At 71.8% G+C, this 26563-nt stretch overlaps 4 protein-coding genes across 7 annotated transcripts; 2 read left to right on the plus strand and 2 right to left on the minus strand.

The window, feature by feature from the left end:
* The first annotated feature begins 202 nt into the window (after window positions 1–202).
* CDK5 (cyclin dependent kinase 5) lies at window positions 203–2942 on the plus strand. The gene is made up of 12 exons (XM_065630092.1): window positions 203–295; window positions 418–506; window positions 640–707; window positions 812–872; window positions 963–1019; window positions 1135–1230; window positions 1488–1562; window positions 1639–1735; window positions 1809–1878; window positions 1979–2039; window positions 2108–2188; window positions 2402–2942. The coding sequence occupies exons 1-12, from the start codon at window positions 259–261 to the stop codon at window positions 2486–2488; spliced, it is 879 nt and encodes a 292-aa protein (XP_065486164.1). The 5' UTR covers window positions 203–258; the 3' UTR covers window positions 2489–2942.
* A 396-nt stretch (window positions 2943–3338) lies between these two features.
* Window positions 3339–12178, minus strand: ASIC3 (acid sensing ion channel subunit 3). Its single transcript, XM_065630089.1, has 11 exons — window positions 11624–12178; window positions 7025–7175; window positions 6826–6953; window positions 5970–6120; window positions 5828–5884; window positions 5171–5324; window positions 4333–4424; window positions 4188–4267; window positions 4048–4119; window positions 3810–3862; window positions 3339–3414 (listed from the first exon to the last, which is right to left on the minus strand). Exons 1-11 carry the CDS (start codon window positions 12176–12178, stop codon window positions 3339–3341), a joined length of 1569 nt encoding a protein of 522 aa, XP_065486161.1.
* Window positions 12179–13156: 978 nt separating this feature from the next.
* ABCB8 (ATP binding cassette subfamily B member 8) lies at window positions 13157–17902 on the minus strand. 2 transcript variants are annotated; one of them, XM_065630065.1, is made up of 16 exons: window positions 17796–17902; window positions 16924–17218; window positions 16684–16839; window positions 16513–16607; window positions 16326–16431; window positions 16090–16251; window positions 15909–15994; window positions 15738–15835; window positions 15536–15641; window positions 15386–15419; window positions 15160–15296; window positions 14957–15051; window positions 14502–14635; window positions 14194–14341; window positions 13384–13634; window positions 13157–13301 (listed from the first exon to the last, which is right to left on the minus strand). In XM_065630065.1, exons 1-16 carry the CDS (start codon window positions 17888–17890, stop codon window positions 13221–13223), a joined length of 2079 nt encoding a protein of 692 aa, XP_065486137.1. In that variant the 5' UTR covers window positions 17891–17902; the 3' UTR covers window positions 13157–13220. The 2 variants fall into 2 exon arrangements, with proteins under 2 accessions (XP_065486137.1, XP_065486136.1); XM_065630064.1 differs by having other exon boundaries at window positions 16924–17224.
* Window positions 17903–17958: 56 nt separating this feature from the next.
* ATG9B (autophagy related 9B) lies at window positions 17959–26546 on the plus strand. 3 transcript variants are annotated; one of them, XM_065630061.1, is made up of 15 exons: window positions 17959–18444; window positions 20837–20951; window positions 21166–21209; window positions 21328–21392; window positions 21468–21638; window positions 21714–21855; window positions 21941–22689; window positions 22797–22950; window positions 23018–23197; window positions 23789–24028; window positions 24133–24335; window positions 24690–24792; window positions 25705–25795; window positions 25942–26088; window positions 26225–26546. In XM_065630061.1, the coding sequence occupies exons 2-14, from the start codon at window positions 20852–20854 to the stop codon at window positions 26049–26051; spliced, it is 2352 nt and encodes a 783-aa protein (XP_065486133.1). In that variant the 5' UTR covers window positions 17959–18444; window positions 20837–20851; the 3' UTR covers window positions 26052–26088; window positions 26225–26546. The 3 variants fall into 3 exon arrangements, with proteins under 3 accessions (XP_065486133.1, XP_065486131.1, XP_065486132.1); XM_065630059.1 differs by lacking the exon at window positions 17959–18444 and adding an exon at window positions 18992–19645; XM_065630060.1 differs by lacking the exon at window positions 17959–18444 and adding an exon at window positions 18992–19645 and having other exon boundaries at window positions 25942–26068.
* The last annotated feature ends 17 nt before the right edge of the window (window positions 26547–26563 follow it).

The raw sequence follows: 26563 nt of genomic DNA on the forward strand, positions 1-26563 counted from the left end.
CCGGGCGGGGGAGGGAGGTGCGGCCGGGGGCGTGGCCTCGCCAGGGGGTGCGGCGTCGGGGGCGGGGCGGTCGCAGGGGCTGCCGGGAGGTGTGGCGGAACAGGCGCGGCCGGCGCGGGGGCTGCCGGGAGGTGTGGCGGAACAGGCGCGGCCGGCGCGGGGGCTGCCGGGAGGTGTGGCGGAACAGGCGTGGCCGGCGCGGGGGCTGCCGGGAGGTGTGGCGGCGGGCCCGGGGCGGCGCGGCCGGAGCGGAGCGCGATGCAGAAATACGAGAAGCTGGAGAAGATCGGGGAAGGTGCGGCCGGGCCGGGCCGGGCCGGGCGGGGCGGGGGGACCGGGCGGGGCCGGTACCGGGGGCGGGGCCGGGGCCGGTACCGGGGGCGGGGCCCGGTGCGGCCGTGACCCCGCTGCCCGCAGGTACCTACGGGACCGTGTTCAAGGCCAAGAACCGGGAGACGCACGAGATCGTGGCGCTGAAACGGGTGCGGCTGGACGACGATGACGAGGTGAGCGGGGCGGGAGCGGTGCTGGGGATGGTCCCGGTGCCGGGGATGGTGCCGGTGCCGGTCCTGGTGCCGGGGATGGTCCCGGTGCCGGTGCCGGTGCCGGTCCGTCCCCGAGCCCCGCCGCTGTCCGCAGGGCGTGCCCAGCTCGGCGCTGCGGGAGATCTGTCTGCTCAAGGAGCTGAAGCACAAGAACATCGTCAGGCAAGGGGGCCCGGGGCTGCCCCCCGGGGTTCCGGCCCCGCTCCCGGGGCTGGTGTCACCCCGGGGCTCGGCTGGGGCTTCAGGGTGCCCTGTCCCCCCCGCAGGCTCCACGACGTCCTGCACAGCGACAAGAAGCTGACCCTGGTCTTCGAGTTCTGCGACCAGGTGAGGGACGGTGCCGGGGCAGCACCGGGACGCTGCCAGGGCTGGGGTCAGCGCTCCCGCCCCTGACACGGCCCCCCTCACGTTTCCCAGGACCTGAAGAAGTACTTCGACAGCTGCAACGGGGACTTGGACCCGGAGATCGTCAAGGTGTGTCTGGGGCTCTGGGGGACCCGGTGCCCGTCCTGGCTGCAGCACCACGACCCGTCACGAGAACCGTCGTGGGGCCGGCGTGTCCTGCTGCAGCCCGCGCTCTCCTCCGCAGTCCTTCATGTACCAGCTGCTGAAGGGCCTCGCGTTCTGCCACAGCCGCAACGTCCTGCACCGCGACCTCAAACCCCAGAACCTGCTCATCAACCGGGTGAGGCCGGGGCTGGGGGTGATGGTGACGCCGGAGCTGCTGGTGGCACCGGGGCTTCGTGCCACGTCCTGCCACAGCCAGGCGGGAGCACACCGGGGCGCAGCACCAGCTGTCCCCAGCATGTGGCTCCAGCTCTCCCAGGTCTTTCTGGGAAAGGTTCAGGGCTTGGAGCAGCGGCCGCTGGCCCCGAAATGGGGGGTGGGCAGCGGGATGGGGCGTCCCCGCGAGGTCCTGCTGACACGGGGATTTCCCTGCAGAATGGGGAGCTCAAACTGGCCGACTTTGGGCTGGCTCGGGCCTTCGGCATCCCTGTGCGCTGCTACTCTGCGGAGGTGAGCGGGGGCGTTTTCAGGGGGGCTCGGCCACCCTGGCCCCCAGCCCCTGAGCATCTCCCCGGCCCCTGCGCAGGTTGTCACGCTGTGGTATCGGCCCCCAGACGTGCTCTTCGGCGCCAAGCTCTACTCCACCTCCATCGACATGTGGTCGGCCGGCTGCATCTTCGCAGGTGGTGCCGTGGGGGCTGCCAGCGTGGGGGGGCTGCGCTGCCAGGGCCGGGGGCTCATCCTGCTCTCCCCTAGAACTGGCCAACGCGGGGCGGCCCCTGTTCCCGGGGAACGACGTGGACGACCAGCTGAAAAGGATTTTCCGATATCCTTCTGGTGCGGGGGGCGGGAGGGGGGTCCGCCCGGGATAGCGGGGTCGCTGGGTGATGGTGACTCCTGCGGTGGCCCTTGACGGCCGTCCCCACGCTGCTGGGCACCCCCACGGAGGAGCAGTGGCCGGCCATGGCCAAGCTGCCGGACTACAAGGTGAGGGGGGGACCTGGGGGGGCTGAGGTGGGCAGGAGGGCGGCTGCGGCTCATCTGTGTGTCCCCAGCCCTACCCCATGTACCCGGCCACCACCTCCTTGGTCAACGTGGTGCCCAAGCTGAACGCGACTGGCCGGGACCTGCTGCAGGTGAGCCCCCTGCCCGTGTCCCCCTGCCCGTGTCCCCCTGCCCACATTCTGGGGCTTCCCTGGGCAGACGAGGGGTTCTGGTTTCTCGAGGGGTTTTGGTTTCTCGGGGGGGCGCCCTCTCCCCTCACAGCCCCACGCCTGCCTGGGGGGTCTGTGGGGTGGGGGTTCCATGTCTTGCTCCCCCAGCCTCACGTCCCTCCTCTCCCACCCCAGAACCTGCTGAAGTGCAACCCGGTGCAGCGCATCTCGGCGGAGGAGGCCTTGCAGCACCCCTACTTCACGGACTTCTGCCCCCCCTAGGGCCCCCCTGGCAGCTCCCGGCAGGGGAGGGGACAGCCCCCCACGGCAGGGGGGGACAGGAGCGAGGTGCCAGCACCCCAGAAGCCGCAGCCCCTCCTCGCATATTTATTAGGTTTTTAACCCAAGGCCACCCCAGTTCTGCCCCGGCTGCGGGGAACTGGCGTGGCCCCCCGGTCCCGACCCCCTCAGCTCTGGGGCTGGCGAGGGCGCACAGACCCCCCCGGGCCGCGGTACTGCTGGAGGGCCGGGACCCTCCGGGACCAGGTGTGGGGACCCTGGTGGGGTGGGACCCCCCACCCCTCCTCTCCCTGCCCCCCCCAGCCCCTTCCCAGCAGGGGAGGGGGTCCTGGGTGCCAGCTCCCCGGGGGGGGCACCCCATTTATTTTCTACTGTGCTGCTGTTTGTGGGTGAACGTGCGTGTTTGTTACCTCCATAAAGAGCTTCCCCCTCCCCAGCGCCGCCTCCTCCTTCCTGGGCACCAGCCCCCCCGCTGCTGCGTATGACCCCCCGGGGGGCTGCCCCGCTCTGCACGGCCCCCGGCCCCCCCGCAGCACAGGAGCCGGACCTGGGGCAGGTCTTTAATGGGGGGGCTGCAGCGGGCGGGTGTCGCATGTACAGCGCAGCGGGAGGGGCGCGGGCGCAAGCAGCACATGCAGGTACAGGGGAGCAGGGCCGGGGGGGGCCCGCCGCCCCCAGCCCCCCGCCACCCCCTCGGGGGGGACCCAGCGGGGGGCGCTCAGAGCTCGGGGCCAGCCCCGCAGCCCGGGGTGGTCCCCTGGTCCCGGCGGGCAGGGCGGGGGGGCCTGGCCCCCCGGGTCTGTCCCTCAGCAGGCGAACTCGGGGCCGGCGCCTACAGCCGGGTGACGAGGTAGCACGTTCGGGGCGAAGCCGAGACCGTCCGGGCAGCGCAGGGGGGGCCGGGCGCCCTGGGGACGGGGGGCGGTTGGGGGCGGCCGGGGGCTGCAGCCGCCGTCCCTGCTCCCCCGGCCCTGGCCATGCCGGGGGGCTCTGGCTCTGCCCCCCCCGGGCTGCCCCCCGGCTTTGCCCCGCAGGCCCCCAGCTCCGGGGGGGCAGCACGCAAGGCTGTCCCTGTCCCCCCTCCCCGAACGGCCATCCCGCCCCGCAGTGCCCCGGGGGGAGGCGGAAGGGGCCCTGGGCGGGGGGGCGCGGTGTGGGGGGTGATGCATGAGGATGGGAGCGGAGCCGGGGGGGCGCGGCGGGGATGATGCCGAGAGAAGCCGGGGATGCAGCGGGGGGGGGTCAGAGCCCCGGGGCCGGGGCCGCTCAGGGCGCTGCCCCCCCCGCAGGCCGGGGTGTCTACCTGGGCCCCGGCGGGAGCGGCCCCGCGGGGCTGCCCGGGGCCGCCGGGTGCTCCTGCAGGACGGACGGACGGACGGACAGAGCAGCGGGTGAGCGGCGGGTCCGAGCGGGAGATGGTGCCGGTCCGGCGGGGGGGGCCGAGCAGCAGATGGGTGGGATGAAGTGCGGGGCCCCCCCGTGCCGGCCGTGCCGGGGGTGGGGACGGGGCGGCCGGTAGCAGCCGGGGGGGGGGCGGTTACCAGGGTGCTGCTGGCGCTCCTGGGGCTCCGCTTCTTCTCCTTGTAGAAGCTGAGGAGTTTGTCCCGGAACACCTGGGGGGGGACGGGTCAGAGACCGGGCCGGGGGGCGCCGGGAGGGCCGGGGGGTGGTGGGCGCTCACCTCGTACAGGTAGTCGAAGATCTCCAGGATGGTGAGGAGGCTGGCGCCGATGAACAGCCCCATCTGCCCCCCGATGTCACCTGGGCGGGAGGGCGGCGTTAGAGGGGCTGCCCCCCCCCGGACCCCCCGCGCCCCCCACACTCACCCAGCAGCCCCGCCACCTCGTACGCCTTCTTCTGCTCGATCATCTCGTAGTTCAGCGCCTCAAAGAAGATGTCCAGGACCAGCACGTTGTCCCTGGGGAGGGGACAGATGGACACACCGTCAGGTGGCATCTCCAGCTGGGGGGTGGCTGTGCCATACCTGGGGGCTGCTGGGACAGGGCGAGGGGCTGTGCTGGGCTGGCACAAGGATGTACCGTGCCGTGCTGTGCAATGCCATACTGTGCCATGTTGTGGTGTACTGTGCTGGGCTGTGCAATGCCATGCTATATTGTGCTGTACTGTGCCATACTGTGCCATACAGTGCTGTGCCATACGGTGCCGTGCTATGCTGTATATTGCTAAGTTGTGCTGTGCCCTGCCATGCTGTACTGTGCTGTGCCATGTTGTGCCATGCTGTGCCGTGCAATGCCATGCTGTATTGTGCTGTACTGTGCTATACTGCACTGTACAGTGCTGTGCCGTACTGTGCCATACGGTGCCATGCTGTACTGTGCCATGCTGTACTGTGCCATGCTGTGTGGTTTTCCCTGCACTGGGGCAGGTCTGCGCAGGGCAGTCAGCACTGTGCCAGTTCAGGTGTGCTGGGGGATGCTGTGTGGCTGTGCCATGGCTCACTGTCACACATGCCATGTCACACATGCCGTGTCACGCTGTCACACATGCCATGTCACACCATGCCATGGCACACCACGCCGTGTCGCACTGTCACACCGTGCCATGTCACACCGTGTCATGTCACACATGCCGTGTCGCACCGCCACATGTGCCATGTCACACCGGCACACCGCTGTGCACGGGCGGGGCCGCGGCAGCACTCACGCAATGTACTGCTCCGTCTTGTTGAACTTCTTGGCCAGGTAGCGGGCAGAGGCCTTGCTGGGGATCTTCACCATGGAGAGCTCTTTGCCGTAGCGCACCATGGCGCAGGGCGTGCGGCAGGCGCAGTACTCACTGTCCTTCTTCACCAGGAAGTCTGGGGGGGCACAGGTGGGATGGGGACCACGGGGACCGGGTGGCTGTGACCCCACCCGCGCTGGGGACCGGGCTACCCCGAGGATGGAGCCCAGGCCCTGGCCAAAGCTGGAGCAGGGGTGATGGTAGCAGCTGGCGGGTACCGACGGCACAGGCTGAGTGTGCCACAACCACTGCTGACAGCGCACGATGGGGGAGCCCAGACCTGCTTGTCTGGGGCCTGAGCAGGCAGGGACAGCAGTGACCCCCCCGCCATGGCGAGGGCATGAGGACACTGCTGCCACATACACAGTGGTGGAGTCAGGGGGATGAAGGGGTCCCAGGGGAAATCTGGGGGTGTCTGGGGATGGTGGTTCCTGGGGCGAGACGCCGGGCTGGGCTGGGGATGCCAGAGGTGGGGGCAATAGCAGGCATGATGGCAGGGGGTATGGTGGAGGTGATGGTGGGGGCAATATCGGGGGGGGCTGGTGAGGGCATGGCGGGGGGGCTGCCCCTGGTACGTACCCAGTGCCGGGTCGGCACACTCCTTGTACTGCTCCGGGGTGCAGACGTTGGCGTTGCCTGCGGGGGAGGCGGCAATCGCAGGAGGGTTCCCCCCGCCACCCCGTCCCTGCAGTGGCTGTCCCCTGTCCCTGTCCCCGCTCACCCGGCATGTGCACCATGCGGCAGTTGCAGTTCTCGGCCAGGTAGCGGGTCTCGCAGTCCAGGCGGCAAGCGGTGATGCTGTAGTTGGTGAAGAAGTCGGACTCGATGGGGGTGGCCTTGCAGTCCCCCCAGGGCGGGGGCAGGTACACCAGCTGCCGGCGCTGGCTAAGGAAAACACCGGCCCCGCTGTCCCCCGCGGCCCGGCCCGCGCCGCCTGCCCCCAGCACACCGCGGTGCCCTGTCCCTCGGGCAGAGCTCGCCCCGTGGAGCTGGGGGGTCACACCACCCTGGAGACCCCCGCTCCCAGCCCTGCCCCTCCTCGCCGGGCACCAGGCCGAGTGTCGGGGCTGCTGTCACCCGCAGCCGGTGGGACAGGGCTGGCACAGGGTACAGCTGGCGGCAGCGGCAGCCAGATGTGTCAGGGTTCGGCACGGCCCCCGCGCTCCCCGAGGCGGCCGGGGGGGCTGTGGTGCGGGGAGCTGGGGGAAGGCAGCGGGGGGAACAAGGGCCACGCTCCCGCTGCCACCGCCCGCGCCGCGACCGCCGGCGCACATGGCGACACCCACTCGAGACACCTAAATTTAGGTGTCCGGCTGGTGCCGCCCCTGCCCACGGGCTGTTCGGCGGGGGCCGGGGGTCGCTGCCGGAGCCGGTGCCCCCGGCGGGACCGAGCGGTCCCGGTGCGGTGCTGCCCACGCCGTGCGCGGTGCTCCCGGTGGCGGCGGCAGAGCCGCTGCAGCGGTGCTGCGGGACCGGCCCGGCCCGGCCCGGGGTGTCCCCGGGTGGGGCTGCGGCCGTGCCGGGGCTGCCCGTGCCCGGGGGGGCTGTGTCCCCGCCGCGGGGGTGCGGCCGGATACCCGCTGCTGCTGGCAGGACACGAAGGTCTGGAAGCCGGGGGCGACGCCAAAACCCAGCTGGTCGATGAAGGGGGGTTCGTCCTGGCTGTGGATCTGCACCTTCACCCCCGCCTCGTACGAGGTCTCGTCTGCAAGGCAGGGAGGGGGTCGGGGCGCGGGGCTGCAGCCGTGCAGCGCGCGGGGCGGGGGGGGCGCTCACCCGTGTCCCCCCAGACGGGCAGGTACTCCTCTTGCTGCACGTTGAGCATCAGCTCCAGGCCGTTCCCCGCGCCCCCCTGCAGCGTGGTCAGCACCTCCCGGCCCGGCCCCCCCGGGTTGAACGTGTAGCACTTGCCCAGGCGGGTGAAGATCTGCGGGGACAGGGCGGGACCCTCAGCGCCCGCCGCGGGGTGATGCGGGGGACGGCCACATTCGGGTGCTGGGGGACGGGAGCTGGAGGCTCCCGACCTGCACCCACCGAGCAGGGATGGGGGGGCAGCACCCGGGGACCCCACACGGCCCAGGGCAGGATCCCAGTGCAGGATCCAAGCATCCCACAGGACCCAGTGCAGGATCCCAGTGCCCCCAGTGCAGGATTGCAGCATCCCTGGTGCAGGATCTTTGTGTCCCCGGTGCCAGATCCCAGTGCCCCACCAATCTGTGCCCAGAGAAGGGGCTGGTGCACCCATCCCTTCCCCTTCGAGGCCAGCATGGGGCTACGGAGGGGGCCGTGGGGTGTCCCTGCCCCAGCGCAGTGTCCTTGGCTCTGTGGGATCCCCGCCCCGTGTCCTGCCGCCTGGGGCCCCAGAGGTCACCGCGGCAGAGGGACAGTCCGTCCCCAGCCCTGGCCAGGTGGGATGTGCAACCTTGTCCCCCAGGAAGGTGTCACAGCCGCCCTGCCCAGGGCTGACCCATCTCTTCCCACAGTCCCCCAGCACACACAAAGCCCCCACCAGCCTCTTCACAGTGAACACAGACCTGCGGCTACAGCCCCACGTCCCTCCATGACCCTCATCACACTGCCCCACAGCCACATGGGTGTGGGGTGGGCAAGAGGAGCCTTCCTGGGGCTTCACCGAGTGTGTGGGGCTGGGGACAGCGGGGCGGGCAGGCACCGTACCCCCAACCCGCCATTGCCACTGCTGATCACCCCACAGCCTGCAACCATCGCCCCAAAGCCTGTGCATCCCGCATCACCCCACAACCTGCACCCATCACCCCACAGCCTGTGCATCCCGCATCACCCCACAACCTGCACCCATCACCCCACAGCCTGTGCATCCCACATCAACCCACAACCTGCACCCATCACCCCACAGCCTGTGCATCCCACATCACCCCACAACCTGCACCCATCACCCCACAACCTGCAGCCCATGGCCCCAAAACCTGCCCAGCCCTGGGGGTGCTGCCCAAGCCGTGCCCAGGGCAGAGCCAGTCGTGGCTGGGGATGCTGTGGTCCTGCCCGGTGCAGACCCGGCTGTGGCCGTGGCCATGGCCGTGATCGTGGCTGTGGCCACGGCGCTGGCACTCACGGCGGTGTTGTTCTTGGGGCTGCAGTCCTGGCTGCGGAAGCGGCAGCGCAGCAGCATCTCGCAGATGCGGGGCCCGGCGCGCTGGTAGAAGGCGCCCAGGTCGTAGCTCTTGCTGGGGAAGAAGCCGGCAAGGTCGGGGGCTGCCCCAGCGCCCGCAAGTACCGCGGAAAGTCCTCGGTGCCCACGGCCAGCAGCGCCCGGCCCAGCCAGAACAGGTCGTTGGGGGTGAGCTGGGAGCGCCGGGCGCGGTTGTAGTTGCAGAGGGTGACGGTGGTGAAGGCGAGTGTGCGGCTCTGCGCCTCGTCCAGCGCGGTGACGCGGGGGTATGCGGTGCAGAGCCAGACCCGCGCCCCCGCCTGCAGCAGGAGGGCGCCCAGCGAGGCCAGGAAGGCTCCGGCCCAGAGCAGGCGGTGCCACGTCGGCGCCCCAGGCGCGAAGACGCGGCCCAGCCCGTGCAGGGTGCAGGAGCGGGCGAAGGTCTCCAGCCCGGTCACCCCCCGTGTCCCTGTGCCAGGCCCCGGCGGCTCGGCAGACATGGTGGCTTGACCTGCCCAGCGCTGCCGCGGCTTTGCAGGGGGATTGGGTTTCAGCACGGCTCTGGGGGGACGTGGGGACACGTGAGTGTGGAGGGCACAAACCTGGACGGGGGCCAGGGCTTGGCTTAGCCGCGGTGGCAGGGGCCATCGGCCCCACCAGGACCTGAGAGCCTGCCCCGTGCCAGGGACCCCAGAGCCCCCGGGGACCAGAGCCCGGGGCAGAGACCCTGCCCAGACCCTTCCTGAGTGACCCTGAGCTGAACAACCCTGCGCTGCCCCAGGAGCCCCCCAGCCCCTTCCCCACCAGGTATGTGGCACCTTCCACCCCCCAGCCCAGAGCAGCTCCACGGCTGCCCCTGCCCCGGGGCAACCCCGCTGTGTCCCAGGGCCCCCCACCCCACACAGGGGCTGCCCTGGGGCGCAGGAAAAGGGGCGGCAGCAGCTGCACCCACGACCCCCAGTCCTGTCACTGACCCATGGTCCAGGGGTTCACGAGCACCCCCTGGGGTCAGGCCCCCTCCCGCTATGGGCTGTGTCCCCTGGGTGGGGTATCCCCCATCCCACCCCACTGGGGGGGTGCTGCTGTGGCAACAGGCTGCTCCCAAAGAGGGGACCCGTCACCATGGCAACACGCTGCCCAAGGAGGAAGGGGGGGCGGCTGCCATGGCAATGGCTGCCCGGCACAGGGATGCACTGGGGCCCGGCGGCTGGGGGCACTGGGATGGGGACAGGGACACAGCCCCGGCCCTGCCAGCCCTCCTGGTCCCCACTCAAGGGGTGACCCACCATCAGCCCCCCTTGGCCCTGCACCCCAGGGACCTGCTGTCCCCACAGCCAGCACCCTCCTGTCCCCGTGCCCTGGGGACCAGCTGTCCCCAAGTACCTCCCGTCCCTGCACCCCCGGCGAGGGGCAACTGGCAGGCACAGAGCCAGGCCTGACAGCCCTTGCTTTGGACACTTGCCCCATGCCCAGGGAGCGCGGGGCCAGGGCTCCGTGCGCAGCTGGCTTCTTCATCCCAGGCACAGGCTGGCAGCCGTGGAGCCCAGCGCTGCAGACAGGACACAGTGCTGGGAGCTGCCGGCTCGGCCCCGAGCCCCAGGGCAGAGGCTCGTAATCTGCGCCTAAGCCCGGTGTTAGCTCGGTATTTTTAGCCAGCAGAGTTGCGGCGGGCGCAGGCCGAACGTGTGCCGGGGGCGGCCGCGGCGGAACAGGCAGAAGTTTCTCGCTGCCTGTTGGAGCCGAGGCGGCAGTGGGGCCAGTTGTGCGGCACACGTGGGCACACGCGCCCGGGAGCCCGGGGGCAGCGCAGCACGTGTGCCCTGAGGCTGTGGGCACAGGAATGCAGACATGCACCGGCCCTGCACGCCGGTGGCACACCGCGGCCCCGCCAGCTCAGCCGCGCTCACCAGAGATGTGCCGGCTCTCAGGCTGCAGTGAGCCAGCACCATGCAGCGTGTCCTGCCGTGGGACCCTCAACCCTCCCGCCGCACAGCCCAGACCTTGACCCTGGGGGCTGCCACCACGTGGCCCCGCCGCTCTGGCAAACGGCGTAGGGGTTGCGGAGCTGCCAAAAGCGATGCTTTTCAGCTGAGCTCCCGAAGAAAATTAATTTCATGCACTAAGAGTCTTAAGCTGGTGGTAATTGCTGCTGTGATAGCGTGGCCGAGCCCATGGTGACAGCGCTGGGGACTGAGCAGAGCCATGCACGGCGGGCACAGCCGGCCTGGCTCTGCCGCGCACGTGGCTCCCCCGGTGCTGCCACTGCAGGAAGGACATGCCCGCCCCTCCCGTGCCACTGTCCCTGCCCATCCTGCCCATGCCATCACCCCTGCCCGTCCCTCTCGCAGGCGCCGCCACGGGCGGGTCCCGCAGGACGTGGCACAGGCTGCCCACAGCCACGGTTTGCCTGGGGGACCCAAGCGCTGGGTCGGGGTCCCTGTGCCCCCCGTGGGCAGTGACACCTCCTCCCGCTGCAGCCCTGCTCGTCGCTGCCCTGTCCCGGCAGCTGCCCGCACCCCGCGTGGCACCAGGGCTGATCCCGCAGCCGGGGGCCGCAGCTGGTCCCGTGCAGCCCCGCTGGCACGTCGCCAGGGCTCGGCAGGTGTGGGGGCAGCATAGCGGCGATTCCCGGGGTCAGGAGCAGAGCGGGTGCAGCTCTGGGTGCAGCAGTGGGTGCCGGGGGCAGCAGCGGGGCTGGGTGCCCATGGGCTGCAGGGACGGCTGCAGCACAGGGACCCCCCGCGCTGGGCAGGCTGTGCGGGGGAGCTGCGGGTGTGGTGCGGGAGCCTGTGTGCAAACACAGCCGGGGGGCGGCTGCTGGTGCCTGCCGGCATCTGGGGCCAGTGTGGGGGGAGCAGGGCCACGGGCCGTACCCCTGAGCATCCCGCAGCCGCCGGCACCCCGTGCACGCGGGTGGAGCCATCGGCCCAGCGCAGAGCCCGGCCCAGCACGGCTCCTGCCCGGGCGCCGTTCCCAGCCGCCTGGCACCCCTGCGGCGAGCGCGGGGAGGGGGTTCCTTGCCTGGCAGCTGCCTGCGCAGCGCCCGGGGGGCAGGGGCTGATGTGCTGTGACGGTTGTGGGCCGGGAGAAAGGGCTCAGCCGGCGGTGCCACGGCAGCCCCAGCATGCCGATGCCTGACCCCGGAGGGTCACCCGTGTCCGTTTGCAGTCCCAGGGGACACGTGGCCACCCCGTTCCCACGGAGCCCTCTCCTCGAGGCGGGCGGCGGGCCGCGAGGCCGGCACTCACCACGGTGAAGTTGCGGGCGGTGCAGTTGGCGCCGCGGAAGGAGCACTGCAGCAGCATGTCGGCCAGGTCGTGGCCCGTGCGGTTGTAGAACTCGGCCATGCTGAAGGGCTTCGCCTTGAAGTTCTTGAAGTTGGCCTTGTCGCGCAGGGCGGCCAGGACGTGGGGCTCGGCCAGCTGCGGGTTGCTGATCTCGTAGCGGTCGTTGAGCAGTGCCAGCAGCTCGCCCACGTGGTACATGTCGTTGCGGGTGATCTTGGAGAAGCGGAACTCGTTGAGGTTGCAGATGGTGATGGCCGGGAAGGTGAGGTTATGGACGGCCACCTCGTCCAGCTTGGTGACGTGGGGGTAGGTGAGGAAGTAGGCGACGCGCTCGGCGCAGACCAGCAGCAGCAGCCCCAGCGAGCCCAGGAAGAAGCCGCCCCACAGCACGCGGCGCAGCGACACGGCCCCGTAGGCGAAGACGTGGCTGATGCCGTGCAGCGAGGAGCTGTGGGCGAAGGCCCGCAGGCTGGACAGCCCCTCGCCCTCCCCGCTGCCCTCCGAGCCCGTCCCCATCCTGCCGCCCGGAATCCCACTCCCCTCAGCCCCCCCGTGCCCCCAAGTGCCCCCGGCCCATTGCTGCGCCGGGCTCAGGCTGCTGCAGACAGGCAGGGGAGGCAGGGGAGGCAGGGGATGTGGGGGGCGCAGGCAGGAGGTGGCAGGAGCAAGCTGAGGTGGCAGGAGCAAGCCGAGGAGGCAGGGGAAGGCAGGCAGGGGAAGGCACGGCAGGCAAGAGAAGGCAAGGGAGGGCAGGCAAGGGAGGGCAGGCAAGGGAGGGCAGGCAAGGGAAGGAAGGCAGGCAGGAGAGGACAGGGCAGGCAAGAGAAGGCAGGGGAGGGGAGGGCAGGGCAGGCAGGGGAGGGCAGGGCAGGACCGGCCGCTCCGCCCCCCGCGCTGCCGGTGCCGCGGAGCCGCCGCTCCCCGCAGCCCCGCAGCGCCGGCCCCGCAGCCCCGCTCCCCGCAGCGCCGGCCCCGCAGCCCCGGCCCCGCTCCCGCCGCCGCGGCGCAGCCGCTGCCGCTCTGCGGCCGCCCCCGCCCCTCCCGCGGCCCCTCCCGCGGCTCCACCCGCCGCCGCCCCCACCCCGGCCGGGGCTGCGGGACCCCCAGGGCTGCGCTGGGCCCCTGCTCCGGCGGCTGCGGAGCCGGGGCCGGCCCGGGACCCCTCCCGGGGCAGCGGAGGGGCCGGGGTTGGGGTTCGGGGGGCAGAGCCCCGGATGGGTTCAGCTGGCAGCTCCTCTTCCCCGCGGCAGCCCAGCAGACCCCCACTCCAAGGAGTGACGCAGGGGTCCCGTATGCTGCAGGGTGACACAGGGGTCCCCCCAACCCGGGGATGATGCAGGGTTCCTGCACCCTGGAGGTCACACAGTGGTTCCCCTATCCCAGGAGGTGATGCAGGGGTTGGTCCACCCCTCCAGGGGTAACACAGGGTCCCCCTCATCCCAGGGCCCAGCTTGGGCCCCTCGCAGCACCTCAGCACACAGCAGAACCCCCACAGCCGCCTTCCAGCCCTGGTTTATTGGGGAGCAGCAGCGGGGCAACCCCCGGGTCTACCCCCCACTCAGGACTGGTCCTTGGTCTGCCGGCGGATGAGCTCAGCGTAGAGACCCCCCCGCCGCACCAGCTCCTCATGCGTCCCTGCCTGTGGGGATGGCAGAGACGGTGTCACCCCTGCCACTGCCCAGCCCCTGCCCACCCCTGCCCGCCCCCCCAGCACCGCTCACCTCGGCCACCCGGCCCTGCGCCAGCACCACGATGAGGTCGGCCCCGCGGATGGTGCTGAGGCGGTGGGCGATGAGCAGCACGGTGCGGCCCGCGGCCGCACGGTCCAGCGCCTCCTGCACCACCTTCTCCGACTGGGCGTCCAGTGCGCTGGTGGCCTCGTCCAGGATGAGGATGGCGGGGTCCTTCAGCAGGGCCCGGGCGATGGCGATGCGCTGCTTCTGGCCCCCCGAGAGCGCCGTGCCACGCTCGCCTGACGGGGACCATGGCAGTGATGCTGGGGCTGCCCCAGCCCAGGGAGAGCCCCGGACGGAGACAGACGCCCATGCCAAGGACAGGAGCGGAGGGGCACAGCCGTGTTCCCACACCGCCCCCCGTGTCAGAACCAAGGAACCCCTGGGAACACCTGGGAACGCTGGAGCCAGGGACCCCCGGGAACACCGGAGCCAGGGAACCCCCCAGGGAACCCTCCAGGAACACCGGAGTCACAGAACCCCCTGGGAACACCAGAGCCAGGGACTCCCCAGGAACGCCAGAGCCATGGAACCCCCCAGGAATGCCAGAGCCAGGGAACACCCCAAGAACGCCAGTGCCGAACCACATCCTTCCTGGGGGGAGCCTGGCGCAGCCGCTGCTCCCTCCAGCGCAGCCTCGTGCTGGCGGTGATCGGCGGCCGGTGTCCCCAGGGGCACTCGGGCTGCCTTGGCCAGGGTCTTATGCCCATCTCCCTGTCCCATGGTGGGGTTGGGCTGGTTTGGGGGTGCCTGCCCACCTTGCCATGCCCCTGCCGTGGCACACAGCCCGGCACCTACCCACGACGGTGTCGTAGCCCTCGGGGAAGCTGTGGATGAAGCTGTCAGCGTTGGCAAGCTGGGCTGCGGCATACACCTCAGCATCAGAGGCTCCCGGCTTCCCGAAGCGGATGTTCTCCATGATGGTTGTGCCAAAGAGCACCGGCTCCTGCGGCAGCATCCGGCCCCTCAGCACCGAGCCTGGACGGAGCCACCTCCCTCCCCTTGGGGCAGCGGGGCCCATGGGGTTCCCCATCCAGTGCCTGGGGGATGCACCCCACAGCTGCCCAGCGCCCCACAGCAGCCGTGCACCCCACGGCAGCCCCCACCTGGCTGATGAAGCCGATGACCTGCCCTCGCAGCCAAGAGGGGTCCAAAGAAGAGATGTCGTGGCCGTCCAGGGTGATGGTGCCCTGCGTGGGCTCGTAGAACCGCTCCAGCAGCGCCGCCACCGTCGACTTCCCTGCCGGGGGGAGCCCTCAGCCCCGCGGCACCGCCAGGCCCCCACACCCAGGCCCCCAGCTCTGGCCACGAGCCCCAGCATCACGGGGAGCTGCTGGATGCGCAGGAGGCGCAGAGGCTGGTTCCCAGTCCCTGGCGCCCACTGGGCTCACCAAGCAGCGGACTGGGGTGCAGGAGGATGCGCCCAGGGACCCGTGAGGGGCAGAGCCGCGTCCCCAGGGCAGCCGGGCTGGCTGCTGCCATCCCCCGGCCGGGACACACCGCTCAGGGTGTCCCCTGCCCTGGGGGCACGGGGAAGGTTGGGGTCCCGAGGGGCCGGTACCTCCTCCGGACGGTCCCACGATGGCCACGGTCTTGCAGGGGGGCAGTGTGAGGCTGAAGTCCCGCAGGACCAGGTAGCCGGGGCGGGTGGGGTAGCTGCAGGGAGAGGAGTGGGGGGCTGCGGGGGCACTGTGCCAGCCCCCAGCCCACGGGGTAGCTCGGGGGGCCAGGCGGGGGGACAGATGGGGGGCCGGGGTGGCTCACCTGAAGGAGACGCGGTGGAAGCAGATGCGGCCGAGCAGGGAGTGGCTGGGGATGGAGCCCCCCCCCCGCAGCGCCACGCTGGGCTCCAGCGTCAGCAGCTCAAACACACGGGCGCCTGCGCTCAGACCCCGCACCACCTGCAAGGACAGCGGCGGAAGCACCCCCAGGATCCCCAAACCCTGCACTCCAGCCCTGGGAGGACAGCAGGAGCCCCAACCCCACCTACCTGCCCCAGCAGGATGGAGATGTTGGCCAACGACCTGCCAGTGTAGAAGGGGAGAGGCTGAGCTCAGGCTGGGCCGGGCAGGCTGCAGCATGCCGGGGTGCCGGGGATGTGGGGTGCCGGGGGTGGCACCGTGCCAGGCCCCGTGCTGACCTTTGCACCGTCTGCGAGGCCACCAGGAAGGACATGAGGTCACCTGGTGAGAGCTCGTCCCCAGCCATCAGGGAGCCGCCCACGAAGATGGTCCCCAGGACGATGCCTGTGGGTGCGGGGTGGAGGTGGGACCCAGGGCACTCCGCTGTTGTGGGGTCCTGCCCCACAGCACCCTCAGGTCCTGCCCCACGGCACCACTCACCGTTGAGCGCCAGGTTGGAGAGCCCCTGGAAGGCGGCGATGCCAAGCCCCAGCTGCTCGCTCAGACAGCCGGCGCGGTCCACCTCGGCACAGTACAGCCTGCGGCAGGGACGGGCTGACACCCCCGGCCACCCGCCACCCCCGCCGGGCAAGAGCCCCCGCCGCCCCTCACCCCGCCTGCCGGTCCTCCATAGCGAAGGCGCGCACCGTCCGGACATTGCCCAGCACCTCGTCGGCCACCACGGTGGCCTTAGCCACCTGTGGGAAGAGGGACAGAGAGGGGGGCCGGTGTGGGACACCCCCTGTGCTGGCCCCAGGGGGTGGCGGGGTCCCGGGGGGGTGAGCTGGGTTACCTGCTCCTGCGCCCGGCGGGAGAGGCTGCGGAGCCCAGCGCCGATGAGAGCCCCGGCGGCCACCAGTGCCGGCAGCGCCACGAGCAGCAGCCCGGTCAGCTTGGGTGAGAGCAGGTAGAGCGAGACGAAGCAGCCGGCCGTCTGCGTGCTGCTGCGCAGGCCCTGGGGGGGCAGCGGTGGGTGCTGGGGGCTGCGGGGGGCTCGGGGGTCCCGGTGCCGCTGGCCATGGGACTCACCTGGGAGATGGCCAGCTTGAAGGAGGACTTGAACTCCTGGATGTCGGCCGTCAGCCGGTTCACCAGCTGCCCCGTCCGGTTGGCGTCGAAGAACGCCACGTCCTGCCTGCCGGGGGAGCGGTGCTGGGCCGGGGACCCCCGCGCCCTGTCCCCACCCCCGTCCCCGCAGCCCCGCGGGGTGTTTTACCGGAGCAGGTTGGTGAAGAGCGCCTTACGCATGCTGCCCGCCACCTGCTCCCCGACACGCGCCAGCAGTGCGATGTACCCGAAGGTCAGCAGCCCCTGCGAGGAGAGGGGTCAGGAGGGCGCAGGGGAGAGACCCCGGGACCCCCACCCAGCTGGGGGTGCCGGCACCCACTTGCAGGCAGTAGACAGTGAGCAGGTGCAGTGCCGGGCGCCGGACCTCCTGCAAGTAGCCGGTGACGTGGCTGCGGGCACAGCGGGCCACCACGTTCACCAGCTGGCCCAGCAGCACCGGGATGTGGACGTTGAGCAGGGCTGCGCCCAGTGCCAGCTGCGGGGACAGCGGGCGTCAGCACGGTGGCACAGGGACGGTGGGGACGAGGGGGACAGCGGCCACCCGCCCAGCCCCGCTTACCACCACGGCTGCCGAGAGGGCCAGGAGCTGGGGGCGCAGGAAGGTCCAGAACGCCGGCCAGTCAAAGGTGGGCTCCGGCCGGGGCTGCGTGGGCTCGGGGACAGCAGGGACGGGGACAGCAGGGACAGGGACAGCAGGGACAGCGGCCTCCTGGCAGCGTGCAGCTGTGCCCAGCAAGCCAAATGCGACACAGCCCGCGGCTGGGCCGGCCAGGAGCAGGCAGAGCCGGGCTGGCGGTGCAGGGCCGGGAGGGTGCGGGGGGGGACTGGTGAACCCCAGGCGCCCCCCCCCATACCTGAAACTGGGGAGAGGGGTGAGTGCAGGGCGCCCAAACCGGGGCCAGCGCAGGAACACCGGCACACCCAACACGGTCTGTCCCCTCCAACACGGTCTGTCCCCTCCAGGCACCACCAGCCTCCCCGTGCCACCCTGGGCTGTCCCGGGGCAGGGGACACCCCCGTCCCCCCAGGGCGCTCCCAGTGTCCTTGTTCCCAGGCTCTCCCCGGGCTGAGCGCCAGCACGCAGACCCCTCCGCTCTCCCCCCGGCCCCCCACCCCCCATACCAGCGGTGGGGACCCCACGGCTCCCAGTCCCACCCCAGCCCCGCTGCCCCGCGCTGTCCCCGTACCCCTGCACTCCCCGGGAGCCCCGACGCCCCCGCACCCTCCACCGCACCCCGACCCCCGGGTTGCCAAGTTCCGGTCTCCCCACACCGCACCCCCAGCCCCGCCAGGAGTTCGGGAGTTCCCACCCCCCACAAGGGACCCAGGACCCCGGGTTCCCCCATCCCTCCGTGGGACCGAAGAGTCGGCGCTCCCACACTGCAGGGGCCCGGGAGTTCGGGTTCCCCCCGCCCGCGCCGTCCCCGGTACCTGCGCCCCGGGCTGAGGGGCGGCCGCAGCGCCGGGGGGACCGAGCGGAGCCGGGCCCGGGGGCTGAGCGCCCGCAGCAGCAGCGGCAGCAGCATGGCGGCCCCGGGCACCGGGAACGGGGCGGGCAGGGGGCGGGCACCGGGAACGGGGCGGGCGGGGGCGGCACCGGGCGGGCAGGGGGCGGGCGGGGGCGGCACCGGCTGCGGCGGGCGGAGCTCCGGTACCGCGGCCCGGGCCCTGCGCCGGACCCGACCCGCACCCGCCCGAGCCGGGACGCCCAGGGACCCGCACCCCGACTCCCCAACCCCGGGTCCCGCACCTCCGTCCGTCCCCGGAGCCTCCTCCGGTACCCCAGGGCCCTCGCTGCTCCCCGGGCCCCGCTCCGGGAACTCGGGCCCTGCCCCGGATTCAGTCCCCCGGGCGCGCACCGGGACCCGCACCGGGACCCGCACCGGGACCCGCACCGGGACCCCGCAGCGGCCCCGCCTCAGCCCGCCCGGCCCCGCTCCCCGCGGCCCCCGCCCGCCCCGGTGCCGGTGCCGCTGCGGACATGCCCGGCGGCGGGACGCGGTGCTGGTGCCGGGGCGGGTGCGGAGCCGGGTGACAGCCCGGCACCGGGGACACCGGCCCTGCGGGGACCGACCCAGAGGTGAGCCGGGATGGGGACAGCGGGGAGGGGACACCGGGCTCATCAGGGGATGGGGACACGAGGGCGACCACCCCAGCACGGCCCCGAGCGGCTGCGGTGCCCCGGACCCCGGTGCGGGGTCACCGGCTCCTTCCCGGGGTCCCCTGGCCTCGCTGCTGCGGGGACGCTGCGTTCGGGACTCCCACTCCTGCGGCTGGTGTGGGGCAGATGTGTCCCCATGGCTGTCCCCGTGTCTGTCCCCACGGGGCGCGGGTGGGCCCACGGGGTCCAGGTGGCTCCATGGGGCCACTGAGGTGCCGGTGTCTGTCTGTGCGGGGCTGTCCCCACGGGAGTGTCCCCACGGGGTGGCTGTGTCTGCGGGGTGTGTGTCACCACGATGCTATTGGGGTGTGTGTCACCACAGGGTGTGTGTCACCATGGGGCCAACACGCTGACTTGTGTCCCCGTGTGGGCACCTGTGTCTCCCTGGGGCTGCCGCTGTCCCCATGGGGGTGCCTGTGTCCCCACTGAGATATGTGTGCCCCTGCGGGGTCACAGGGGTCCCTGTGTGGCCACATGTGTCACCGTGGGGACACTGGGGCACGTGTCCTCGCAGGGGTCACTGGACCCCTTGCCAAGGCACGTGTCCCTTTGGGGACAGTCTGTCCCCATGGGTGTCCATGTCCCCTGGGGCTGTGCTGTGACACGCAGGGGACCAGCATGTCGGGGGGTCGTGGGGCTGCCCTGCCCTGGCACAGGGGTCCCCTCACCAGCCCTCGCCCCCCCCGGCTGTTTACACCGCCTGGGCTATTTTCAGGCTCCCCAGGCGCCCCGCGGGTATTTTTGGCCGCCCAGTGTGGGGCAGGTGGGGGAGGGCTGTGCCGGCCGCCCCAGTGGGCAATGGCTGGGACACCTGATCCCGGGGGACATGGTGGCTCTGTCCCCAACGGGGAGTTGCACAAGGCCGGGGGTCAGTGCGGGGACAGCGTGTCCAGCGGTTCCCCGGGTCTCTGCCGGCCGCAGCCACGTCCCTCCTGCTGAATCACCGCCCCGGGGCTCCCGGTGCCCGCGGCCCTGGTGCCGTGAGTCAGGCTCCGGCAGTGCCGCGGCGGGGTGGGGCCGCACGGCATCACCTGCGGCCACCGGCCCGGCCGGCATTGGCACCGGCCACAGGAGGGGACACCGGTGGCGTGTGGGGCTGCGGGAGCACCGGCTGGCGGCGGTAAAGGTGGAGGGCAGCAGGGGCTGGACAGGGGGGTCCCATCCTGCCCCAGGGGCTGGGGTCCTGTCCTGCCCGGGGTGCTGGGGTCCTGTCCTGCCCTGAGTGTCCAGAGGTCCCATCCTGCCCCAGGGCTGTGGGGCTTTTGTGCTTCTCTGAGGGGCTGAAGGTCCCATCCTGTGCCAAGGGTCCTGGGGTCCCCCCCTCCCCAGGGACTGGGAGTGCTCTGGGGAGGGTGATCCGTGGTGATGGGGCTCAGTGGGGAGGGGATCTGTAGGGATGTAGGTCCATGGGGAGGGGGCTCCGTGGGGATGGGTGTTCTTGGGGATGGGGGTCCTTGGACATGGGGGTCCTTGGACATGGGGGTCTGTGGGATGGGGCTCCATGGTGATGGGGGTCTGTGGGATGGGGCTCCATGGGGATGGGGGTCTGTGGGGTGGGGGTCTGTGGGATGGGGCTCAATGGGGATGGGGGTCTGTGGGATGGGGGTCTGTGGGATGGGGCTCCATGGGGATGGGGGTCTGTGGGGTGGGGGTCTGTGGGATGGGGCTCCATGGGGATGGGGGTCTGTGGGGTGGGGGTCTGTGGGATGGGGCTCCATGGGGATGGGGGTCTGTGGGGTGGGGGTCTGTGGGATGGGGCTCCATGGGGATGGGGGTCTGTGGGGTGGGGGTCTGTGGGATGGGGCTCCATGGGGATGGGGGTCTGTGGGGTGGGGGTCTGTGGGATGGGGCTCCATGGGGATGGGGTTCGCTCCATGCGGGTTGTGGGGCCAGCCCAGCGCCGCCCGAGGGGCAGCTGTGAGTGGAGGGGGTCTGTGGGGGGCAGGCCAGGGTCTCTCCCTGGGGACCCCTGTCCCTGTGTGGGGGGCACTGCCAGTGCTGGCGGTGACCCGGCCGGTGGGACGGGCTGGGCCGTGTGGCTGTGGCTGTGGCTGTGGCCGCGGTGCGGGAGGCCAGCTCAGGCCACCCGAATTTGGGGCATGCGGGTGGCGCGGTGTGACCTCGCCGGCATTTCCGGCTGCTGCCGCGGGGCAGCCAGCTCACCCGCTCACCTGCTCGCCCTGCCTGCACGGCCGCCCTGCGCCCCATGGGGCTGTCGGGGGGCTCCGTCCCCCCAGGCACCCCCGCTGCGGGGGGCCGTGCCGGGCGGGTTCCCCAGGCGGTGGCGGGTGCCGACGGGTGTCCCTGGCAGGCGTCCCGGCGGGCGATGGCGGCGCAGGGCGAGTACCAGCGCCTGGAGGATGGCGAGGAGGAGTCCCCCCCTGGCGAGGAAGAGCTGCTGCTGCACGTCACCGAGGGGCTGCAAGGTGCCGGGGGGGCCAGCACCCCCCAGGGGTCCGCGCTGCGGGGGGCGGGTGCTGCCCTGGGGGGTACCAGCGGGGTCTGGGGGCCGTGGCCCCTGTGGGGGTCGGCCAGAGCGAAGCAGGGAGGGAGGGGGGCCTGCGGGTGGGGGTGCAGGAGGCTGGGCTGGGCCGTGCCACAGCCCTGGCTCAGCCCCCACTGTTTTTCTTTCCCCGCCAGATTCCTGGCACCACATCAAGAACCTGGATAATTTCTTCACCAAGATATCCTTGCGGGGCCCCTGCCTGGCGGCCGCCCAGCCCTGCCCACAGCGGCACTGCGGGGCGGCGGGGGGATGGGGGGGTCCGGCACTGCGGGCACACGATCCTTAACACCCCCAACATCTACCACTTCCACCAGAAGAACGGCTTCGCCTGCATGATGCTTTCCGACGTCTTTGAGCTGGTGTGAGTACCGGTGGGACCCCTCGTTCCCCGCCGTGCCGCGGGGCGAGGGGCCGCACTGAGTCCCCCCGCCCCCAGGCAGTTCCTGTTCGTCGTCACCTTCACCACGTTCCTGCTGTGCTGCGTGGACTACGACGTCCTCTTCGCCAACCGGCCGCTCAACCACAGCCAGGCCGGCGCGGCGGCCCCCGACCGCGGCAAGGTGACGCTGCCCGACGCCGTCCTGCCCGCCGCGCAGTGCGCCCAGAGGTGAGGGGGGGCCGGCAGCCCCGGTGCGGCCCTGCGGGGGTCCCAGCGCTGCCTGACGCACGTCCCCCCCGCCAGGATCCGCGCCAGCAGCTGGATCATCTTCCTGCTGGTGATGGCGGCCGCGTTCTGGCTGTACCGGCTGGTGAAGGTGCTGTGCAGCCTGCTGGGCTTCTGGGAGATCCGCTCCTTCTACATCCGAGCCCTCGACATCCCCGCGGTGAGGGGCTGGGGGGGTGGCCCAGCCGGGCTGTGCCATGCTGAGCCGTGCCATGCCGGCGCTGATCGGCGTGTCACTGGCACAGGAGGAGCTGTGCAACTACAGCTGGCAGGAGGTGCAGGCGCGGCTGATCGCGCTGCAGCGCCGGCAGCAGATGTGCGTGCACAAGCGGGAGCTGACGGAGCTGGACATCTACCACCGCATCCTGCGCTTCAAGAACTACACGGTGGCCATGGTCAACAAGTCGCTGCTGCCCGTGCGCTTCCGCCTGCCGCTGCTGGGCCCCGTTGTCTTCCTCACCCAGGGCCTCAAGTACAACCTGGAGCTGCTGCTGTTCTGGGGCCCCGGCTCCCTGTTCCAGAACAAGTGGAGCCTGCGGCCGCAGTGCAAGCGCGCGGGCGCGCGGCGGGAGCTGGCGCAGCGCCTAGCGCGCACCATGGTGCTGCTGGGGGTGGCCAACCTGCTGCTGTGCCCCTGCGTCCTGGTCTGGCAGCTGCTCTACGCCTTCTTCAGCTACGCCGAGGTGATCAAGCGGGAGCCGGGCAGCCTGGGCGCCCGCCGCTGGTCCCTCTACGGCCGCCACTACCTGCGCCACTTCAACGAGCTCAACCACGAGCTGCAGGCACGGCTGAGCCGCGGCTACAAACCGGCCACCAAGTACATGAACTCCTTCACCAGCCCGCTGCTCACCGTGCTGGCCAAGAACGTCGGCTTCTTTGCCGGCTCCATCCTGGCCGTGCTCATCGTGCTGACCGTCTACGACGAGGACGTGCTGACGGTGCAGCACATCCTCACGGCCATCACGCTGCTGGGGCTGCTGGTCACGCTGGCCAGGTGCGTGTGCTGGGCCGTGCCGGGCCGTGCCGGGCCGTGCCGGCGGCGGGGGCGGCGGGCGCGGGGGTGGCCGGGTGGGAGGTGGGACACGTGCCCCCCGCCCGCAGGTCCTTCATCCCCGACGAGCACACGGTGTGGTGCCCGGAGCAGCTGCTGCAGCGTGTCCTGGCCCATGTGCACTACATGCCCGACCACTGGCCGGGCAACGCCAGCCGCGCCGAGACGCGCAGCGAGATGGCCCAGCTCTTCCAGTACAAGGCGGTGAGCGCGGGCAGCAGTGGGTGGTGGGACTCCTGTGGGACAGCCCTGAGACCCCCGTCACCCGCAGGTCTTCATCCTGGAGGAGCTGCTGAGCCCCGTCCTCACCCCCCTCATCCTCATCTTCGCCCTGCCTGCCCGCGCCCTGGACATCGTCGACTTCTTCCGCAACTTCACCGTGGAGGTGGTGGGGGTGGGCGACATCTGCTCCTTCGCCCAGCTCGACGTCCGCAACCACGGCAACCCCCAGGTGGGGGGTCCTGGGGTGGAGGGGGGTCCCGGGGTGGGGGTCCCAGGGCAGGAGAGGACCTCAGGGTGGAGGGTCCGGTGGTGGGAGGGTCCCAGACACGGCCCCGCTCACCCCCCGCCCTGCAGTGGCTCTTGGCTGGGCAGATGGGGGGTGTCTGGGAGTGGGGGTCCCTGGATGGGGCTCCTGGGATGGGAGAGGGCCGGGGATGGGGGTCCTGGGGTGCGGAGGGTCCTGGGGGCTGCCCCACTCCCCCCCTGCCCTGCATTGGCTGTCGGCCAAGCAGATGAAGAGTGTCTGGGGGTGGGGGGATCCTGGTATGGGGTCCCAAGTCAGGAGGGGGACCCAGAGTGGGGGTCTAGGGGTGGGGGGGTCCCAGAATGGGGGTCCTGGGATGGGGAGATCCTGGGGTGGGGGGGTTCCAGGGTGGGGATCCAGGGGTAAGGGGCCCCTGACGCCCTCCCCGCAGTGGCTGTCGGCTGGGCAGATGGGGGATGTCTGGGGGTGGGGGGGTCCTGGAACAGGGGGGTCCCAGGGTGGGGAGTTCCTGGCTTGGGGTTCCCAGCCCCAGCCCCGCTGACCCCCTCCCCGCAGTGGCTGTCGGCCGGGCAGACCGAGGCCTCGCTGTACCAGCAAGCGGAGAACGGGAAGACGGAGCTGTCGCTGATGCGGTTCGCGCTGGCGCACCCGCGCTGGCAGCCGCCGCGGCGCAGCGAGCTGTTCCTGAGCCGCCTGCAGCAGCGTGTGCAGCGCGACGCGGCCACCGCGGGCCCCGGTACCGGCGTGCTGCCCGAGGGGCCGCTGGGCGCCTCGCTGCTCTCCGACGACTCGGCGGTGAGCGGGGACGGTGGCTTCGGGGTGCGGGGGCGGGTCTGGCCGGGGGGCGATGGGGTTTGGGGTGCGGGGTTCCGGCCGGTGCCTGACGCGTGTCCCCGCAGCCCGACGCACTCCTGGCCAGCGTCCTGGCGCGGCCCGTGCTGTCGGCCAGCGGGCTGGTGTGCCGGGACCGGCGCGTCGCGCAGCCCTGCAGCACGGCCGGTGCCGCCGCCAGCGTCCTGGCGTCCCTGGCGTCCCCCCTGCCCGGCCGCAGCCGGGGCCCCTCCGGCGACAGCCCCGGCGACCGCCCGCGTCCTGAGGAGAGGTCCCAAAATGGGGGGCGGTGGGGGCGTGGGCAGGGGTGGTTGTGGTGGGGGGGTGTCGTGGTGGGGGTGTCGTGGCAGGGGCGTCATGGTGGGGAGGGGGTGTTGAGGCAGGGGGCTGGCGTGTCGTGGTGGGGGTGTCGTGGCAGGGATGGGGTGTCATGATGGGGGTGTTGTGGCGGGGGGGTCGCGGCAGGGAAGGGGTTTTGGGGCGGGGGCCTGTTGTGTTGTGGTGGGGGTGTCCCGGCAGGGAGGGGGTGAGCGGGTGTCACGGCAGGAGTGCCGTGGTGGGGCCGTCGTGTCGGGGGTGCCGTGCAGCCCCCCGTGCCGCCGGCGCTCACCGGCACTGCCCGCAGCGTGTCCCTGAGCGAGTCGCGGCTGCGCAGCCTGAGCCGCTCGGCGCTGCTGTGCGAGGTGGCCTCGGCAGAGATGAGCCTGCACGCCATCTACCTGCATGAGGTGCGTGTCCCCCGCGCCGGGACCCCCTCCCCACACCCCGCGGGGAGCCAGCTGGGCATGGCGGGGGCTCTGAGCACCGCGATGGGGGCTCTGCTGTGGGGGGGCTCCAACCACACCTGGGGGGGCTCTGACCACACCTGGAGGGGCTCTGACCACACCTTGGGGGGGGCTCTGACCACCCCTGGGGGGAGGCTCTGACCACACCTGGAGGGGCTCTGACCACACCTAGGGGGAGGCTCTGACGACATCTGGAGGGGCTCTGACACACCTGGGGGGAGGCTCTGACCACACCTGGAGGGGCTCTGACCACACCTAGCGGGGCTCTGACCACACCTTGGGGGAGGCTCTGACCACATCTGGAGGGGCTCTGACACACCTGGCGGGAGGCTCTGACCACATCTGGGGGGGGGTGTCTCTGACCACACCTGGGGGGAGGCTCCGACCACATCTGGAGGGAGGCTCTGACCACATCTGGAGGGGCTCTGACCACATCTGGAGGGGGCTCTGACCACACCTGGCGGGAGGCTCTGACCACATCTGGAGGGGCTCTGACCACACCTGGAGGGGCTCTGACCACATCTGGTGGGGCTCTGACCACATCTGGCGGGGGGCTCTGACCACACCTAGAGGGGCTCTGACCACACCTGGAGGGGCTCTGACCACCCCTGGGGGGAGGCTCTGACCACCCCTGGGGGGAGGCTCTGACCACACCTGGAGGGGCTCTGACCACACCTAGGGGGGCTCTGACCACACCTGGAGGGGCTCTGACCACACCTAGGGGGGCTCTGACCACCCCTGGCGGGAGGCTCTGACCACACTTGGAGGGGCTCTGACCACACCTAGGGGGGCTCTGACCATATCTGGGGCTCTGAGCACCGTGCCGGGGGCTCTGAGCACCCTTCCGCCCCCCAGCTCCACCAGCAGCAGCAGCAGGGCCCCGGGCCCCAGGCTGTGGGGGCGTGGGGGGCCACGGGGGCACCCAAGCTGCCGTCTGTGACCGCAGGTGAGCACCGCACCGGGGACCCTGGGGGACCAGGGTCATGTGCTGGACCTCATCCCCCAGGGGGCTGAGCCCAGGCTTGGGGCAGCTGGGGGGTCTTGAGGGCCGGGACCCCGGGTTGGGGGCAGCTCTGACCCCCTGTGCCGCAGGTTCGGCTGCCAGGGCCTCGCAGGCTCAGCACCGGGAGATGCCGCTGGGCGGCTGGGCTGAGGAAGAGGAGGAAGACGAGGAGGAGGAGGAAGCACAGACGACGACGTAGCTGGCCCGGCTCTGAGGGTGAGGGCACGGCCTGCCAGGTAGCCGCGGTGTGGGGGGGGTGGTGAGCACGGGGACTGGGGCACTGTGGCGTCCGGCTGGTGTCCCCACTGCTGGGTTCCCAGCGCTGGTGTCCCCAGTGCCGGGTCCCTCCTGACGGACCCATTTCCTCCGCAGGGTCCTGGGTGTGCCGAGAGCTCCCGGTGCTGCCAGACATGGTGCCAGCGGAGCTGCTGGGAGCGCTGGCCGGGACCGGGCGCAGGGGGGCTGGCTGCTGCCCACCGTGCTGCCCGGGGCCAGGGGTCCAGCTGGCCCTGCCCGGGCATGTGGCCTTACCGGTGTCCCCGCTGCGGTGGGGACAGCCAGCCCCGCCAGGTGCTATGTGTATGGGGGGCTGGGGCGCCCCGGCCCGGGGCTGGTGCCATCGCTGCCCACCGTGGTGCCGTGTCCCGGGCACCGGCCGCACCGCGCCGCTGCGGGCAATAAAGGTTTACAGAGAGGCTGTGCTGGCGGTGA

Source organism: Caloenas nicobarica, chromosome 2 (assembly GCF_036013445.1).
Source record: "Caloenas nicobarica isolate bCalNic1 chromosome 2, bCalNic1.hap1, whole genome shotgun sequence".
Lineage (NCBI taxonomy): Eukaryota > Metazoa > Chordata > Aves > Columbiformes > Columbidae > Caloenas > Caloenas nicobarica.